General features: G+C 43.4%; 1 protein-coding gene across 1 annotated transcript in view; it reads right to left on the bottom strand.

Moving 5' to 3' along the window:
* The window catches only part of TAF3 (TATA-box binding protein associated factor 3), a 112745-nt gene that overhangs the window by 15852 nt on the left and 75971 nt on the right, over window positions 1–20922 (bottom strand). The window contains 2 exon segments of the mRNA XM_044280046.1: window positions 903–985; window positions 6666–8443. Coding sequence (XP_044135981.1) covers window positions 903–985; window positions 6666–8443 — 1861 coding nt within the window.

Here is a 20922-nt window from a genome sequence, read left to right as displayed (position 1 = left end):
AATATTTTAAGTCCAAATGAACTAACGCCACCTAAGCCATTATGGATAAGATCTGGTAAAAAACATTAAAACACAATTTATGGAAGCTGTGCCCAGAGATAAGCTTCATTTGCAGAATGACCTTTTATTTATTTAGGGAACCAAATGAGGTCTAATTGCATTAGAATTGAATCCAGTAAATTTCCGTGAAACACTTATTTGGCAGCCTTAGAATTGGTATGTCGGAAAATGCTGCTATTGTAAGAGTATACTGCGGACTGGGGAGCCAGAAGGGACGTGGCACCACGACAGTGCGACAGGCAGAACTGTCAGGGGGAGACGTCCGGGAATGCCACATTTCATAGGGGGCTTGATGCTCATTAAATGTGGAAACCCTGCGGGAAGAGACTGGTTACAACTATTCAGAGCTATAGGAGGACATTCGATAAACTCAATATAAAGGTCCTGGGGTTAGAAAACGACCTTCGGTCACAATACTTTCCACTTAGAGGGGCTGTGTCCCCTTTCCTGACATGTCTGTTTTAGTCAACACTTGTATTCCCCAGGAAATAATTATACAGCTCCAAAACGGTTCCTCTGTTATTCCTATTGGAAATGCATGACTACATTGACCACTGAGTGTTGCAACCACCATCGCACTCTTAACCCAACTGGTAAAAAACACCCAGATGTCAACTTATTCCTCAGCTTCTAGGAGAAATAAGAGAGGGAAAGTACAGAGGAGAGATACAAGGAGAGACGCTCCAGGATCATCATCTACTGGGGGAGACGTATCGGGAGAGGGGGCAGGTTCTCTCTAAAGCAGCCTTCGATGGGGCACGGTTACACCAAGTACACTAATGCATTATTTTGGGGCCAATCACTAGTTTCCCCAACACATTACAGCACACAGCAATACTTACATTGTATCTTGGCCTGCGCCAACCCTCAGCGTCAGCCGCGGGATCACAGGAGACGGGGCAGGAATAGATAACTCCACTTTGGCCTGCTAAATCAAAAGGACATGAAGTCAGTCACAAATACAACCTGCTGAAAATAACCCGGGACGGACATTAGCTAAGGCAGCAAACACCAGCAGATACATGTACAAAGCAGCAGCAATTATACAATCAGTGGGGGGAGTTATCAAATTAGTCAAACGAAAAGCTGATTTGGTTGCCCATAGTAACCAGATTCCACCTTTCATTTTCAAAAGGAGCCCTGAAAAATGAAAGGAGGAATCCGATTGGTTGCTATGGGCAACTAAGCCAGTTCTACTTTACACCAGTGTTGGAAAATCTCACCCTGTATCTCATTTCTCCACTCCAGTTTGGTGTGCCCTACTGTCACTTTAAAAGGAATCTGTTGCCTCGATTTCGGCCCACTATCTATATTAATACAGGAGTAATTCTGCAGATAAGGAGCCCAGATCACTCAGCGCTCAGAGCTGCACTGAAATACACTGTCAGGACTGCTGTGCATGCTCACCGGAGTCCTCTCCATGATGTTAGCACAGCAGTCCGGACTGTGTATTTCAGTGCCGACAGCGGGGAACCCAGGAACTGTAGGAAATAATCAAATAAAAAAGGGGACTCCTTATCTGAAGTACTGCACATGTATTACTGTAGATAATAGTCCAAACTCAGGGTGACAGAATCCCTTTAACCCTGCCAACCTTTCAATGCTAAAGTGACCTTAGAAAGTGACTCCCAACACCCACGCAAAACTGGGTATCCCGCTATTTCTCCAACATCTGTTACATGACGAGTGATTATATGATATATGGTCATACCAAGGCTACCATAGCAGTAGATACTCTTTCCAGTGGTTCTCTGCTATAGCTAATAGAGAGGGCCCTGAAAAGTGGGTGTCCTTCATGTTTAGGTATGTAGTGTGTTCCCCAGAAGAACAGTCTCCATACAGATGTACTAATTACTTTACCTTAAAGGGGTTGGCTCATCATTGTCAGATAGGAGTGGGTCCAAGAAGTGGGGCCTGCAACTGTCTCTAGAATGGGGCCTCTGACGTGTAGGAGAGCATACTGCACATGCACAATGTCCTCTCCATTTACTCCTATGAGAGTTCTGAAAATGGCCAAGAGAGCGCAGTTAACTATTTACAGAAGTCTAAAAGTGGTGAATGGAGGGAGGCCGCCCCCAGAGGTGGGACCCATGTCTATCTGACATTGATGGCGTATCCTAGAGATAAGATGGAAATACCACTTTAAAGGGCATATCCACAAAGCTGATTTACATAGCACATTTTGTTGTGTACTGTTTTCAATGGGAGCCCACACCTTTCATTCTGTGTGGTTTTCAAACCTACAATGTAGAAAAAGAACCGACATCAATTCTTGAGGTGAAAACTACGGATATATACCAATTAATGGCATAACATCTGTACAGATCTGCGACAATGCACATGGCAGCTCCGTCCATTCATGCACATGTGACTGCTGACACTAATGATTGGGGAACAACATCATCACTTTCGATCAGATAGCAACCACTAAGGGCCAAAACTGCAACTCTGGACCAAACTATTTAAATGGTCACCAACATTTCATATAACTTTGCATAAATCAATAGTACAAGCAAGCACTAGAAGCTTTGTAATGTGTTTTATAATCTAGAAATGTCATATTATCAGCTGTTTAAATGTCTCCTGCAAACTCCACCCTCCAATCCAGGATGGATCATTTCAGTAATTGGATCATATTACACATGTCAATATAAGTGTATGGAGAGGGGAGGGGGAAGAAGTGAGCAGGAGCTGAGGAGACAGGCACTGACAAAGAGACTTCACAGCTACATTTAGCTCAGCACAAGTGCTTCATCTACAAAAATACAGGTCAGTACTTCTCTGTAATGGCCATTATCCTGGGGCTGCTTCTGTGTGACTGTGAGACAGTTAGGAAGCAGATTCTCCTCTACTTTCTGTGTGTGCAGTGAATGGGAGCTAGCCTCCACCTACCATGCCTCAGAAAACTGCAAACCAGATATTCAGCAAGCACAGAAGAAAACTGCTGCTGAAAAACACCCGCCAGATACAAGTGGTAGAATGTCGAGAAACAGTATTACTCATGTACATACACTGGTATATATTGAATAATGCAAAGTTTGTAGAAAGCTCAGTGACACTAAGCTCTCCCCCCCCCCCCTTATAAGCCTGTCTGCTCCCTGGGGAATTTTAAAAACTGACCGACAACAAGTCTACTAAAGCTTGTGTGTGTCAAAGGTGGCAATCGTTACCCAAAAAATTGTTGGTCTGCCACACTGATCATTTCAGGAGGATGTTTTGCACTCATATGCCTCGCTATATTGTAGGGCATACTGCTCCTCTGCATTGTACAATACCAGCCCTATACTCTGGAGAGGACTCTAAAGCAGTGATGGCAAACCTTTCAGAGACCGAGTGCCCAAACTGCAACCCAAAACCCACTTATTTATCGCAATCTAACCTAAACACTACAGTCCAATACAGTATATATTCCATGTACTCTATCATTTAGCTAGAATAGCCTGCCTACATTCACTGCCCTGCCTGTGCTGATGAATGTCAGGAAACGTCTAAGGCATATTGGTACACCATAGAATTTTTCCAGGGTGCGGGCGCCCACAGAGGGGACTCTGCCACCCGTGCCATAGGTTCGCCACCACTGGTCTATAGGCTGTGTACACTCTTCCCAGCTTGTAGGATTTGCTCAGCGGGGCACAGTTTGGCCCTCTGGTAGTGGATGGGATATTAAAAAAAGAAAGACAATGTAATCATTTAGACAAAACAAAAATCTCATTTACATTTTCATTAGCGCCGCTGCTGTGTTAATGTGTTATCTCCATTTTCATTAAGATTCAATCATTGCTTGGCTTGACTACAATTTTAATTTATGACAAACTGCACTTCCATGCCAGGGATTTCTTTTTTTTTTTTCCTTTTTGTAACCAGAAGTAAAATCAAAATCAGGACATTACGAGTTAAAAAGGACAACTGGCCTTTGGGGAAAACCACAAAACTGACACCGGGAGTGTTTTTACTTTTAAGCTTCCCAAATCACCAGAAAAGCAAAAGTATTGCCATACAACATCCCTTTGTAAGTGCCTTAAAATCCATTGTTAGTGGATTTGTCCAGTTTAATGTATAAGCAACTCTCCTTTCACCTGAACTAATAATGGTAGTCTTCTAAACCCTTTACTGCCATGTGCTGCATTTTTTACTAATCTTTAAGGATTTAGCTGCTTTGCCACATACCTTGGGGCACCAACTGATAAAGCTTTAACTCCATATTGCTCCTAAAACCCCAGCAGAGCAGCAAAAAGCCGGGGAAAATGACAGTAATTTAAAGGGGAACCAGTTTCAAATCCTAACTAGCAGGATTTAGGAAACACTTATCTGCAATTCGCTGTACAATTTAAGGTATTACGGGAATTCTTTGTGTTGGGAAGCTTTCTGCTTTATCTTCTCTGCTGAGACTTTCTGATGGCTAGCGATCAGCCCTGTCAATTTAACGTTATTACAGTGTTCCTCCATTGGTCTGGGTCACTTTATATCTTAAAAGGGCCAAGTCACCTACATAGCAATATGTAGGACTAGGGGTGGGCGATATAAACGATATACGATATAGTCATCAATTCGGGCAACGATATAGATTTTGGTTATATCGCCATATAGCGAAAGATGACCAAGGAGCAGTAGTGAATTGAAGCTTCTTGCTCACCGCTCCGGGGCCTACTGACTCTGCACTGGCCAGGGCCTTGCGTTCGCGCATAGTCAGGTCCCTCCCAGTGCATGCTGGGAAGAAGACACGCTCCATGCAGGAAAGGTAAGTATATTAGCAGGGGCCTGAATCTGGCGGGGGGGGAGTTGGCTATGGCATGGGGCTGATGGCGCTGGCTGGGGGACATGATGGTGGCAATGTAATTTGTATACATAAAGAAAATAATAATATTGCGATATATCGTTATATCGCACATGCTTCAAATTATATTGAGATATAGATTTTAGGCCGTATCGCCCAGCCCTATTTAGGACCCATTAGTGTTGAGCGAACTTGTGCTTTAAGTTTGGCGTCTAAAGTTCGGGTTATCGAAGAATCGCGTTATGGATTCTAAATTCCGTTATGGTCTGTGGTAGCGGAATCCATAACGCGATTCTTCAATAACCCGAACTTTAGACGCCAAACTAAAAAACACAAGTTCGCGCAACACTAAGACCCATCCTACAAACTGATTTATAGCTGGCGGGCCATACATTTGGGACAGCTTTCGGCTGAATGGATATTACTTCCAACCAGATTTGTATGAATGGATTCGTTCATCAAAACAGACTTCTTAAGCAGGAAGGGGCTGGTCCTGCTGCTCAAGAGGAATCCCCTTCCTCCTCAACTCAGTCTTGCTCTTGCGCCTTTGCTCTCAGTAACGGCACAGGCGCAGAGGCTCTATCTCTGCTACCGGAACAGTGCAGATGCAGATTGGAACGGCATGTGCCCACTTACAGGTCCCCAGAGCAATAACGCAGGAGCAAGATTGACAGGGCCAGGCGAGATTTCTGGCCCTGTCAATCAAGGGGGATGAGATGACTCTTGAGCAGTAAGGCCAGCCGCTTGCTGCTCAAGAAGACTGTTTTGATGAACTAATTGATTCGTATGAATCTCTACTTCTGACCCATTACCCTCTGCATGCCCATGCACGTTTGGCTTGGTTGAGCATGCATGTGTTCTCAAATAGGTAGCGTGATGCAGGGATCCTTTGACACAGACAGACGGCCCTGCTGAAATGGGCACCGACAGATCAAACAGCATGTCGATCATCATTCGTTTAGCTCGCAATCAGTGGCACTGTGTGAGCCTAAACGTATATTAGTGCGATCATTTAGCACAAAGTCATTACTGCCTTCAGCACAACCCATTAACACAGGGCAATGTTATGCCAACAACTTCAGATTTTAATGCCCACATGAAATATACAATCAAATGAGCGTATGATCAATGAACAGTTTACACAGGCCAATTGTCAGGACTGATCGTTGAACGAACGTGTATCCAATCAGCAGTCCGTGTAAAAGGACGCTAAGCTGCTGCGTGACATGTCTAAAGGAGGCTTATAGAGAACCAAAGGACGAAGCATGTTTAGCTTCAACAAACTGATCCTCCTCTCTCCCGATACATGCTGCTGAAGGAAATTTGGGACCCCACCATCGTGTTAAACCAACAACAAAAAATACCCACAAAATTTTATTCTCTGACCGGTTTGAAATAAATGATGTGAGTTGTTGTGGAGATATTCTTCTTACCGGTGACTATTTGTGAGTTAATCTCCCTTCTGATCCTCAGCTGTGTCATGTGACCAGCACTCCGATCTCCAACTGACACAGAACAGGAAGTCAGTTACTTCTCTATTCATTCCTATAAGACTGACATTGAGGCTCCCATGGTAATACCTAGAGAAACTGGCTTCCTGTCCACACATACGATTCTGTGTTATTTAGAGAGTCAGAGTGCTGGTCACATGACACAGCTGAGGACCAGAAGGAAGACTATAACTAAAAATTACCTTCACTACAGTTTACATCACCTATCTTCCCGACAGGTCAGAGAATAAAACATTTTGTGGGAGTTCATCTTTAATGTGCATGGTCACCTTTACAGCACAATATGGTATGCCAAAAAGCAGACACTGATAAAACCTTACTTTGTCATGTTTGTGTTTTTCCTTATCTTTGTCTTTCTTGTCCTTTTCTTTTTTCTCCTTTTCCTTCTCCTTTACTTTCTCTTTATCCTTCTTTTTCTTCTTCTCTTTCTTCTCCTTTTTCTTGTCCTTCTCTTTAGTTTTTTCTCGATCTTCATTTGCTTTTTCTGGAACTAATGGTGACACGGCAGGCAACAAAGGTGGCAGCCTTACTGCATTGGGGGTACTTATAATTGGCAGTGACAAGTCTTTAGGTGGCAATACAGCAGGAGTTGATGGTACACTTTTAAGCTTTTCTTCTTTGTTTTTATCTTTTCCTTTCTCTTTCTTTTCTTTATCCTTCTTACCCTTTTCTTTATCTTTCTTCTTATGTTTTTCCTTTTCTTTCTTCCCGCTGTTCTCTTTTTGCTTTGGTTTCTGTTCAGAGTCATTCAGATCCTTTGACTTGATTCTATGCATCTCACTGTCCTCCTCCATGATAGCATCCTTCCACTGAAGTTTTGAATCTTTAATACCATCTTTGTCTTTTTCCTTGTTTTTGTCTTTGCTTTTGTCCTTGCTTTTATCTTTGTCCTTCTGTTTTTCTTTATCCTTTTTCTTCAGCTTTGTTTTCAGTTCTTTCTTTGCCTTTTTCTTCAACTCAACTGGAGAAGCTAGTTTAGACTTCTCTTCAAAAGTTTTCATAAGTGGTTCTGGAGTGGGAGGAGATGCAGAGGGAGAGGAAAAGCATGGTTGACCCACAGACATATTCGGTTGAGTTTCTTGGTTAACCTTTCGAATAACTTCATTTATGGAGTCATCCATTGTCCATGAAATATCAGAACTGGATGTGCCTCCTTGAGCAGGTATTGGGGTGCTACATGCTTTACCAAGACTGCTGTTTGGGGCTACAATTTTAGGAGTAGCAGGTTCTGCTATTGAGAGTCGTCTTGGACTAGTAAAGACCTCACCCTCAGATTCAGAACCAGAGGAAAACTCAAATGGATCAGGTTCTTGTTCAGCACAAGCCCGAGCAATGACAGCATCAATTGAATCTTCAATTGTATTATCAGCCACTGATGGTCTTTTGGGTGGAGTTTCAGCATTTAGTTTTTCAGAATCCTGTGATGTTTGATTTTGTTTTACCTGTATATTCTCTCTTCCAATCTTTTCACTTAATGCAGCTAGTGGTGTACGGCTAGGTGTTTCTGATTTAATAGTCGGTTGTGTAGCCGGGCCAGAAGATTTTGGGCTTTTGGGGCTTTTAGGACTTTTGGCACGTCCAGGAGACTTCTTATCTTTTTGAGCACTTTTAGGTGACCGCATAGGACTACCTAGAACTGTAGCCAAGGGTGCGGATTTGGGAGATTTTGTTTTTTGTCCAGGTGAACTTTTTGATTTTGTTTTGGAGGTAAATGCTTTAGATTCTAATGGTTTGGAAGATGGAGTCTGGGGTTTAAGAACAGGAGAAAGCAGTATTGGATCTGAAGAAGAAATAGACAAATCAGAAGTGTCCTGAATTTGAGCAGGTGAAAGCATGGGAGAAACCTTTTGAGCATTTATTGAACTAAGCGGCTCTCGGGGTTCCAATGTTCCATCCAAAATATCTCCTTTACTATTGGCTAATCTTTGCCGTTTTGCAAAAGGCATTTCCAGGACTTCTGGACTTTCCAGGGGTCTTTTACTTAAATAGTTCTCATCATTAATAGTTTCATCGTCTTCCATCTCTCCTTCCTCAAGAGGTACTTGCATAGCTTCTGCTGAAGTCCCGCCATCTGTGGGTACTTGCTCTTCTTCTTCCTCTGTAAAAGGTAAGAAAATACAACCATTAAATTCAATAGACTACAACCTGTACTTGTTTTAAATTCCTACCCAAAAATCAGAAAGGGAATAACCACATGAAAAATTCTGCCCAATCTGTAGGCACATTTTACAGCAGAGTGAAATGAATCTTTTTCCAGAAAACTATATAATAGATCTAGTAATATATTCATATAAACCTCTGCTTGGGAGTCTAGTAGGTGGTCCTACTTAGTGATAAATAGCCATCTTGTATGCATACTCCTACAAGACCAATGAGTAGGACCTACCCAGTGGACTCCCAAGCTCAGGATGAGCAGGGATTTTAATGAATAAATTACTAGTTACACTGAATCACTTCCCATGGTATGCTACCTGAAGACTGCACAGCATTATTAACATGGCAGGTTCCCTTATTACAGACCGTAAAATTTCAGAACTAGTGGTTAAATAGAAGGCAACAAAGAACGCAGCCATACTGTAGCCTCTATTTGTCATTAAAGGGGACCTTTTACCGCTCCTGACATGCCTATTTTAAAAGCTTCCTGCATTCCCCACATACTAACAATTCTGGAGCCTCTATTCCAACGGCTCTATGTTGTGCCATTCCTTTATTATTTGCACTATAAGTTATTAATGAATTGCCATCAGCAGTCTGCAGTAAGGGTACAGAGGGGAGGTAACCAGTTGGGGGTGTGTACCTGCACAGTCTGAAAATGGCAGCACTGATTGGATAGAGTCGGTCTGTGCAGGTACACCCCCCAACTGATTACCTCCCCTCTGTACCCTTACTGCAGACTGCTAGCAATTCATTCATAACTTCTAGTGAAAATTATAAAGGAATGGCACAACATAGAGACATAAGAAAATATGTTCCAGAATTGTTATTATAATGGGGAATGCATGGAGCTATTAAAACAGGCAGGTCAGGAGCGGTGAAAGGGTATTTTTTTTTTAACCTCAATATTCATATAAAATAATTTTAAGAATTGTTGGACATTTTCTTATTCATGCATACCACTGAAAATTAAATACAAAATGTTACCCCTCTTTAGTGGTCAACAGAAAGAAGACCTCCTATACAGATAGGGAGTCCATTATTATATGACTGCTTCTGTGAGGGGAAGAGGCTATCTGCTAGTTTAACAGTAGATTAGTAGAATTGGGATAACAGCTTTCTTGTTCTCTTGATAGGCCTAGATAAAGATGCCCACAGAAGTGCAGTGTATTGTGTGTGATGCTCCGAGTCACTCATAGGTGAAAGGTCTGACTGAGAAAGTCAAGTGAGGCTGTTTGCTATGCTAAAGGTCCAAACAAAGGAGGAAGTTAAAAAGGTCAGGACATAAAGCAGAATATAGAGTGACGACATATATCCATTGTTTTTGTATGAAGAAAAACTAACATATAATATTCACATATAGGCAGTTAATATGTGCCAAAAAGTTTGATTGTAGTGTGCCTTTAAGGACCTATTAAAAAAAGGTACCCCTTGTAAAAGAATTATGATAAAATCATCTGATTCTGTAAAATCACTCACTCATTCATAAAAAAAATATAAAAAAAATAAAAAGCATTTTACGTCTTCGGTGGCTGCAGAGTCTGCTCTTGAAGCGTATTTATTGACGAGAATATTGGAAGTAAGTTTTATTTAAATGTACCCACCGTAAAATTATCAATACTGCACATCAACTGCAGCAATTTAGTCCTCCTATGGGTACCTGCGCATATTTACGGATGCATTTGGAGGTTTGCACGGCCTAGCTGTGTACACAGCAGACCGCCATTGACACCTGGTATTATAAATGGACTAATATATATGGTAATGGTGCTGTATCACATAACAGCAGAGCGCCCTGATAACAGCAGGACTCAGAGTTTCTATGACTACATACTAGACCAGGCTGTTTACAGGGACTCGCGGCTGACACCACAACCGCATTCAAAGCGCTATGCCTTTGTTATTTATGATATAGTTTATGATAAGGGCACCTCAACCTATTCCCTTTGCCTGTCACATGCAATAAATTGGACTCATAAATCACCACATCCACGTTCTTACTGATGACAGTAACAACGCTCTGCAGGAGGCAGAGGAATCTTCTCAACAGTACTAGAGGCTAGAAAGCATTTGTGTCCGAGCAAAAGAAAGGAAAATATGTACAAATGTAGATGTTAGATTTGAACAACTTTCAGGCACGTGACCGGAGGCAGGAAGCGTCACTGTGTGAGCGACGACGAGATTACAACCCACCAGCAAAGAAGCACACGTAAAACTGGCACTGCCCCATCCCAACTTTAAAAGGGAAAATGTGCTAAAATAGCAAGTTAAAGCTGCGTCACCAAATCAAAAACTTCCTTTAATAGAAATGACAGGCAGCAGCAGAATGTGGCCTTTTCATCCACCCCATTAGGGCATACCGACACGAGCGAGAAGTGGTTCCCTGCTTGAGGCTTCCCTCTCTAAAGCCTCATGCAGACGTCCGTGGAACACGGTCCGTGAGGTACCGGACTGGCATTGCAGGAGCGCACGGCATCATAGCAACCAATGAATGAGGCTTAAGAGCCACAGTTTAGTGACCATTGAGCAGCCAGCTGCTTAGCGTTAGGTTGGGTTCACAATCTTTTTGTTTTACGTTTACGGCCCAGTAACACGACCATATGGGCGCTGTGCCCTCTGCATCGTGGTGCGAACCCATTGAGTTGAAAGGGTCTGCAATCCGCAACATACGGCAAAAGTAAGGACATGCTCCATCTTTTGCGGTGTGGAGGGCCTTCCATGGGCTTCCGTGCCTCTGCACCGCAAACTATAGACTATGTCCTACCTTTTGCTGTACTGTGCGGATTGCGGACCCATTCATGTCAATAGGTCCGCATCTTGATGCAGAGTTCACACGGCTGGTGCCAGTGTTGTGTGGACCCGTCGGCACGGCAGCTATACGGTCATGGGAATGGGGACTTGACGACAAAAACAAACCAAAAAAAACAAAACAAAAACAATTAAATAGATGCTCAGACTGAGGTCATACAGTGGCATCTGTCACCAGAGTTCCATCGTAAAAAACACGTATGTACAGTATTATGTAACGTATTATGTAAATACAAAATAGATTTTCAATTTAAGCCAGCAATATCATCTGCAACCAGTCACTCATCTCTACATTACTAATCATTTCCAACTAAAATGAGATAATTACTGGAAAATATAACTCATCTCATGATTAAAGGACCCATTCACACTACAATGTGACCACAATGTCCGTTTTGAGAACTGCAAATAGCAGATCCACAAAACACAGGCACTGGCCATGCTCGCCGCATGGCAGACCCACTGACTTCAATGGGGGCGCAATCCGCAAGTTGCGGCACGGATGCGGAAGCAGAACAGACACAGCCGTCACACGGTCATGTGAATGGGACCTAAGTAACTGTGTAATTTAATTCAACATATTGCTGCCGCTTTCACAGTCAGCGATCATCAGCGATTGTGAGACAAAACCAGGAGCGAAGTCTACACAGAGATGAGGTATAAGGCCCCTTACAAACGAGCGAGTTTTCCACGCGGGTGCAATGCGTGACGTGAACGCATTGCGCCCGCACTGAATCCGGACCCATTTCTTTCAATGGGTCTGTGTACATGAGCGTTGGTTTTCACGCATCACTTGTGAAAATCGCAGCATGTTCTATATTCTGCGTTTTTTACGCATAGAAGTAAATGGAGCGGTGTGAAAAATCGCATCTGCAATCAAGTGCGGATGCGATGCATTTTTCACAGATGGTTGCTAAGAGATGTTTGTAAACCTTCAGTTTTTTAGCACACGAGTGAAAAACGCATAAATGCGCATTTCACCCGCACAATAAAAACTGAACGCAATTGCAGACAAAACTGACTGAACTTGTTAGCGAAATCGGGCATTTTTAACTGAACGCATCCGGACCTAATCCGTATAGCCTAAGGGAAAGATCTGCACCCGTTCTGTATTTAGAGCCGCACCTGGTCTTGGCTCACAATCACTGATGGAAATCACTGATCAAACACGGACGTGTGAATGAGGCCTGTTGTGGGATTTTTATCCAGTTAGATGAGTAGGTATTTCAGTTGGGTTTGCCACACATAATAAGTCACATTCACAATGATTTATGCCGTTTGGGCTCATTCAGACATCCGTATCCATTTTGCAGTGCACAAATTGCAGATACCAGCCGCGTGGATTCTGCATTTTGCAGAATGGAGCGGGCAGCCCTATGACAGAAATGCCTATTCTTGCCGTAAAAATGGAGAAGAATAAGACCTGCGGGGCTGCGGAACGGATGCGGACACAAATATACGGTGGTGTTAATGGGCCCGTTTTCTGTATTCTATTTTACATTCCTTGAGAAGAAAGCGGCACAGCCACAGCGCTATTGTTCCACAAACACTTGCTGGCTCCTTGTTTGCAGTAAACACGGATATAAACCCATTAACTAGTTCTACGGATGCCTTCATTCTAATGCAGGACTTGCCCCACTGCTCTCAATGACCTTGACAAAATGCAGGAAAAATATCTCAGGACCTGGGGCTCTAATGCTATTTTAGAATTAGCTTTGAATAATTGTCCCACAATATGAGTTTCTTGATTAATTGCTTCAGATAAGGTCTCGTTTTCTGTGCTGGCCTCCAGTGGCTCCCCCTTTCCCATAACCGCTTGTCTCGTTCCCCTGCACACTGGGAATGGCAAGGAGAAAAATCAGAGATACACCAATTCCATTACTTACGGATTAGCTTTGAGATAACCCTTCGTATTCCATTACTGGCCGTTATTAGCGTAATTATTTCATCAAGTTTACTCTGTTTGCAAAATGCACTAATTGTTTTCAAACGCTCATTAGGCAAGCATAAAAGGCTTCCATAACGTCAATGAACTGATCCTTTACATTTACAGAAAGTTTGGAAAAGATAAGTTTTGTCATGCTAACACTTTAAAGGAAAAGGCCGTCAGAGCTCCCATTGATACCAAATATTCTCACCTGACCATCACAGCCAGAGGTGCAAATATCAAACTAAATACTAAATACAAAAAATAATACAAAAAAACTGCACTCCTACAACTAGAAACTTCAGTGTTTCCTTCTAGGAAAGAAAGCTACATGTACCGGCCCTAAAAACAGCATAAAATCCGACATAATCAGCCTTTGTGCCGTTTATTGCACATTTTTCCCCAACATACTGTAATTTTAATGCAAAACATATACATTTCTAATGCGGTGGAGTCCTAGACCAAGTCAACGCGATCATCACCACCCTAAGCGCCATAAACAAAAACTGAATCCATTACGGTGTGAAGAGAGCCCATTTACACTCTCCTAGGATTTGCTCCTTAAGGCTCCACACGTCCGCAATTTCGTTCCACATTTTGCAGAACGGAATTGTGGACCCACTCATTCCTATGGGGCAGCACGATGTGCTGCCCGGACACAGAATTGCGGATCTGCACTTCCGTGCCGCAAAAAAATAGAACCTGTCCTATTCTTGTCCGCAATTGCAGACAAGAACAGGCATATTCTATTAGTGCCGGTGATGTGCGGTCCGCAAAATGAGGAACGCACATTGCCGCTTTCCGTGTTTTGCGGATCCGCAAAACACGTTGCGGACGTGTGAATGGAGCCTTAGGGCACAGCCAAGATCAGTGACTAGAGCTTAGCTGTATGGTAGTTAACTCCTGGTGGCTGCTGCTGTGCCTTCCTCATCTTTCATTGCACCTTTGGGTGCTCAGACTGGTTACGGTTGATAGGCACAACTCAAGAGAAAGTCAGTGAAAACTGGGTTGGAGATCAAACACCTTGATGATCCTAAAGACCCCTTGCCACCTCCCAGATACCCAACAGTCTCTGCTCATTGGCCTAGAACAATGACACGTTGACCCCACTAAGGTCTCCAGTCAAGCCAGTGATGATTGGCTACAGTACCACAGGTCCACATGTCCAAGATGGAGAGATTGCCTGAGGACCCAGGAAGCAGTAGACCGGTAACGTAAATATGAACCAGAAAAATGGTGCACAGAGGGTGAACATATGCTTTAAAGGGGTTGTGCGAGATAATTAAAAACCTCAGACAAGCTCTTCAATTGCCTAAAATAACAAATTCTTTACCCACTTTCTCCATCAGTGTTCTCTGCGGTGCTGATCCGATTCCTCCTTCTGCTACCTGGTTACAAAACTGCAACGGTGACATGCTGGTATACAGCATGCGACTGTAGCAGTCAATCACTGTCCTCGGCAATCTACCAGCGTCACAGATGGCAATGGAAAAAGGTGTCAGGGGTCATTTACTATTTCAGGCTATTTTGAATTCTCAAGACAACCTCTTAAATTCAAAAACACTATAAAAAATTGTAAAAATTCCACGTGTATTAACATGACTAAGTATTCACATGTAATCCATTCCAAAACCGGAAAATAGTTACCTGCCTTCCAAAATATTTAAAAAAGCAAAAGGGTTAAGTGGAGCCCTCAGTGAGGTCAACTCCATGTGTCTCGGAGAGGTAGGCAGTGCACAGTGTAACCGGTTATAATTAAAGCTGGCTTAATTGGGATTGTCAGGGTAGTGGACATCGTGTTTAAATAAATGTAAACCACTGATCAGGTTACATTGGACCGCTAACAATTAAGCTTACTGGCTACGATTCCGTAAAGTTTTTGTAAACTTCTTATGACCTTTCCACCAAAGGAAATGGAAGGGGGGGAAAAAAAAAAGAATAAAAAAAAAAAAAGAGAAAGGGTTGTTGCTTTTAGAATTGTGCCCATACATCACGTCATTTTATGGCTACCGGCATGCAAGTCCCTGTAGTACCTCATCATTATGTGCAAGTTGTAACAAATTGCATGAATACTGTATGGACATGCAACTTCTATCTACCTATGGACCAAAGAAGCATGGAGTCCAAGGCCTCTGATGAACCACAATTGTACAGAGAATAAATGCAGCCATGGTCAGTGTCCATTATGTGATGAATGGTCCATTCTGCATCGGCTAATGCAAGGCGCTGGTAGAAAGATTGACCCTACAGTAAACTGAGAAATAAGAAAACAAAAACAGCATATAAAGGATCCTAGTACATGGGCTGATGGTGGGCCCGTCCAACAATGTACAATTCAATGAGCGCCTCTTTAGAAGACTCTTTCACAAGGGCTGATGCAAAGTGAAATGTGCACAGGCCATTGTTACTACAAATGCTTGTCCCCCATTCACTTTGCATGTAGTTGGCAGCACATCCTGTTTACACAGGGTGACGCACTGCCAACAAACAAGGAATTTAGGTGCCACAACAAAGATGCCATCATGTGAGAAATGAACCACCACTGCTCATTTGTTGGGTGACTTTATGCTGACCGCACTGAGGGCAGTATAAAATAGTGACAGAAATGCTGATGTCAGCAGTGTGTCCCTCATGAGCTAATAGTGAGTGGTTGCTGAGAACCAGCATCATAATGATTGTAGCACAGGCCTGGAAAAGAGTCACATCTACCTGAGAAGAGTCCTGGTTATCCATAATCTCCTGCTCTCTCACCCATCTGCTGATGATTGGCAGTTCTCTCCTAGAGAGAAAGGGAGAAAACTAGGTAGAAGACGGTCAGTCATCAGCAGGTGGGCAGGAGAGCAGGAATTCATGAAGAACCCGGACTCTTCTCAGGTGGCCGGGACTCTTTTCCAGGTCTGCAATGATTGTGATGTTGGTTCTTGGCAATCACTTACTTTTAAAGGGAACCCGTCACCTCAAAAACACATAAAACCGCCAGCATTATCGCCTAGTAGCCCCCAGTCTGTTAATAATCATATGTTTGATCCGGTAGTCTGGTGCTCCATAGATTCAAAAAACAATGTTTTAAGCTAGAGTTGTTGCGATACCAAATTTTTGATTCGGTTTCAATACCATGCGAAAAAAATAAACCAAAAAAGCCACGTGCATTCCGCATTTTTAAAAATGGGGAATCGCGCAGTTTTTATTTTATTTTTTCTGTTCCAACATTCACCACCTAGATTTTTTTTTATATTTTAATAGTTTGGACTTTTCTGACGTGGCGATATGTAATATGTTTATTATTTATATATTTTATATGTGAAATTGGGAAAAGGGGGCGATTTATACTTCATATTTTGGTGTTTTTTTTTTTTTTTTTTTACACTTATTTAATAACTATTTCCCCCCTTAGGGGCTAGAACCTGGGATCTTTCATCCCTTGTCCTATTCAGCCTGATAGATCTCTATCAGGGTGAATAGGACTTCACACTGTCCCTGCTGCTCTGTGCTTTGTGCACACAGCATCAGGGATGTTACCATGGCAGCCAGGGCTTCAGTAGCGTCCTGGCTGCCATGGTAACCGATCGGAGCCCCAGGCTTACACAGCTGGGGCTCCGATCAGAAGCTGCCACTGCACCACCAATGAGGGGAAGGGAGAGGACCCTGTGGCCACTGCCACCAATGATTTTAATACTGGGGGGTTGAGAGGGGCCGGCGCACTGTGCCACCAATGATTTTAATGGGATGGGGGCACACTGCACCACCATTGATAATTACCCCTTTATACAGGAGGCGGGTACTGGCAGATCAGCGGCAGTTAACCCCTTAGATGCCACACCTGAGGGGTTAACTGCCGCTGATCGCAGCTCCCTGTCAGGGGCAGGGTGCCGGCAATGTGATTCTGCTGCCGGCAACCGCCTCCTGTATTGTGTTAAAGACTGACTGACTACTTTATATGGGACTCCAGACTTTCACTATTAGGCTACACAGAGCGGCGCCCAGCGATGTCCCAGCACTCACCATTAGTCCTGGGCGCCGCTCCGTTCGCCCGCAGTGCCCCATTACTGTCTCCTCTCCTGCTCCACATGCTGCTGATTACTATCAGAGCGATGGGAGGAGACATCAGCTTCACTAGTGGGCGTTCCTTCTCCCTGTGCTGCGATTGGACAGCGCTACAGCCAGGGAGAAGGAACGCCCACTAGTGAAGCTGATGTCTCCTCCCATCGCTCCGATAGTAATCAGCAGCATGTGGAGCAGGAGAGGAGACAGTAATGGGGCACTGCGGGCGAATGGAGCGGCGCCCAGGAATAATGGTGAGTGCTGAGACATCGCTGGGCGCCGCTCTGTGTGGGAATAGTCCTATCATTGGTGGCGCAGTGCGCCCACCCCTCCTCCGCCCCTCTCTTTTCATTGGTGGCGCAGTGCGCCCGCCCCTCTCTTCTCATTGGTGGCAGCAGCACAGGGGGGAGAGGGGACAGCTTCCTTCTCCCCGTGCTGCTGAGAGGACACGAGCGCGCCGATAGCAGCGAACTCATGTTCAGAGATACTAGACTGCGCAGAAGTATCGGAAAAACTGAAATCCCGGTATCGTATCGCTACCGGAACAAAAGTATCGATTGGGTATCGAAATTTCGATACCCGCAACAACCCTATTTTAAGCGCCATTAGCGCTATCTTGCCAGTCAGCTTGAAGTCAAGGAGGCAGTGGCTTCATTGCTTCAAGTCAAGGCAAGCACGCTCCTAACCGTCCCTTCTTTTGTTAGATTGACAGCCTGCAGTGCAGCCAGGAGCGTATAAGTCTTGCGCGTGCGCGGTGCGCTCCTTGGTTAAGCCCTGGCTGCCGCTGTTAGCCGAGGGGGGGGGGGGGGGGGAGTGCTTACCTCGACTTGAAGCAAGGAAGCCACTGCCCCCTTGACTTCAAGCTGACTGATTATTAACAGACTGGGGGCCAATATGAGCTAATGCTGGTGGTTTTATATGCGTTTTTGAGGCGACAGGTTCCCTTTAACTATTAACTGACAGAACGCTGAAATCAACTCACCGGTCTCTACTTTATTCTGCTGTTAGTATGGGCAGCATAAAGTTGATGACAGGTTCCCTTTAACACGGCCCAGTTGTCAGAAATGAAGTGTACCTGGAAGCAGACATCGTCAACTTCGGAAAAGGGGATCATTGAAGGTGGATAATAACGGTACTTTTATTATTATTATTTATTTATTTTATTTTTTAAAGCATTCTAAGCGAAGTTATAAAAAAAAAAAAAAATGTAAATGTCTTAACCTCTTTAAATTGGTATTCCTGTATTCACTTTAATGTTAAATTTGGCCAGGACTGGGCTATACCTAAAGAAAACAAAAACACTCAATTTCTCCCGACTGCCCCGTTTCAGCTCCTTCCATTCCCTGGTATCTGAACTTCCAAACGGGGTGATATGCACTGCTGCAGCAAACCACTGGTCTCAGCAGTGATGTGTAGCCAAGCAGCATGTCACTACTGGGTAATGTAACAAAGGCAATCACTAACACAGGTACCACCATCAACTAAATAGATTTATACCTAGAGGTTCTGTTTGCAACACTAAGGCCCAGCACCTTGGTAGTATTGTGCAGCCTCTCATTTCATTGAATGCATCCAATCAAGGCACTGAAATGTGTTAAAGGGATATTCAGCCATTCATGTTTGAGATCTTAATATGTATCGCATGCAGCGGCGGGGGTGGTCGAAACAGCCGAGCCATGTTCTCCTCAAACCGGCCAAATTTGAGATGAAATCAGGAACTAAAACTAATAAGCTAAACATAAATACAAAGAGCACATTAGATTTACACTAAAGCAATTCCAGCCTGCCATGTGAATGTGTGTCAGTAGCAAATTGTGTAAGTAAAAGCATATAAAAAGCATCGACTAGCCACATTTTGCCTTATCAGCGAAACATAGATGTAGTTCTGGAGTAAGGATTAAACAAAAAGGTAATTGAATCATTGTTCTCATAACACTTCAAATACTTTACAAGTGTTGTTAAAAGAGGGGGGAAAAAAAAATGACAAAGACTCCGATAATTACATGAGGTTGTGAAAATACCTGCATGCTTGGGCTGGACAGACTGGCTCCACGGCAGAAGTCTGGAATGTGACTTTTCTTTCGGTTGTATTATTTTGTCTCGGAAACATCAGTTGTTTTATAAATCATAAACTTAAATGAGAACAGAGATGGAAAACTGCTCCCCGTAAAAGTTCAGAAAGAGTTAAGAAAAAAAATAAAAATAATCAAAATTAAAAAATAGGCCTTCAATTGCAAAACCCTTATAGAGACCTGACAACACTGCGATAGCGATATTATATTAGATGCATATATAGCTTATTTAAAGGAGTTGTGCCATAAACTTTTTTTTATACTTCTCATTTGCATTTTCTCATATCCCCCATGCTTGAATCCTACTTCCTGGTTCGTCAATAAGAGGTGTTCCTGATATCAGCAGGACCTGTGACACTAACCACGCCCTTTTTTCTTACCAATGACGCTTGTACGTCCTACATTACAAGGCTCTAATGCAGGACATAACCTATAGTAACTGAATATGAAAAGAGATTTCCCACAGGGTACAATGGTAGGCTAATAACTGCAGAATAAGGCAGCTCTGATAAATGCTGATATGTGGGGAAAGTTATATAACCGCGATATCAGGATACATTTACATTAGTGGCAGAAGCCCTTTAACACAAGCATACTGCAATATCCTGCCAAATCAAGCGGTAGAGGATACCCAGGATCAATGCATTAACCATGTAGCTATGGTTTAGTGGTCATGGCTACAAAATGAAAGAAGAAATTCCCCATCACAACAGTTTCTGCTTCGATTCCTAATATTTCATCCAGGTTATAACTGGCTGCTACAACATGGATGGAGTTATGGGTCTACACACCATCATGACAAAACGGATTGGCCAGATCATACATTAGGGAAAGAGAGGGGCTTGCAGACTCATTAAAATGAGGCGTTGGTAGAATCTCAAATGTCTATGGTCAGCAGTGTGGCAGGGTACAAATATGTCGCTGAAAGAGGCCACTGCCAAGAAATAACACTGGCGTGAAGGAGTGTAGTTGGTCTGCAGGATTGTTCAGATGGTAAATGTCAAGGCAACATCCATATGAATGCCAGGACCCAAGGTTTCCCAGGAGATGCCTGCTCAGTGCATTATACTAACTTCACCGGCTAGCCTTGGGATCAGACAAGACATGCTAGCGTTTGCTCTTCATGTGGATTAATGATCCTTGGATGCTTCACCAGTTGTCCTTCCGTGGACCACTTTTGGTAGCTACTAGCCACTGATTACCAGGAATATCCTTACAAGAGCTGCCATTCTGGAGATGCTCTGACCAGTTTGTAAGCCAATGTATTTTGGCCTTCAAAGTTTCTGAGATCCTTCAGTTTGCCCATTTTTCAAGTATGTGACTATATAAAAATATACACATATATAATATAAACACATACGTATGATCATAATTCACGACTACCCAGCTACATAGTTTAAGCCCGTTACTGCCTCTGCACTGAAGTTTCTTGAACAGCTTACTTACCACCCAGCCAGAACTGACTGGGCCGCTGTTCACAACCCTCCTCACTATCAATCACGAGGATAAAAGCAGCACAATGTACCCACTGAAAAACAACGACAGGCTCCTGCCTCTATTTACTTATTTGCACCC

The sequence above is a fragment of the Bufo gargarizans genome, chromosome 2 (assembly GCF_014858855.1).
Source record: "Bufo gargarizans isolate SCDJY-AF-19 chromosome 2, ASM1485885v1, whole genome shotgun sequence".
Lineage (NCBI taxonomy): Eukaryota > Metazoa > Chordata > Amphibia > Anura > Bufonidae > Bufo > Bufo gargarizans.
This window is presented reverse-complemented; position numbering and strand designations above follow the sequence as displayed.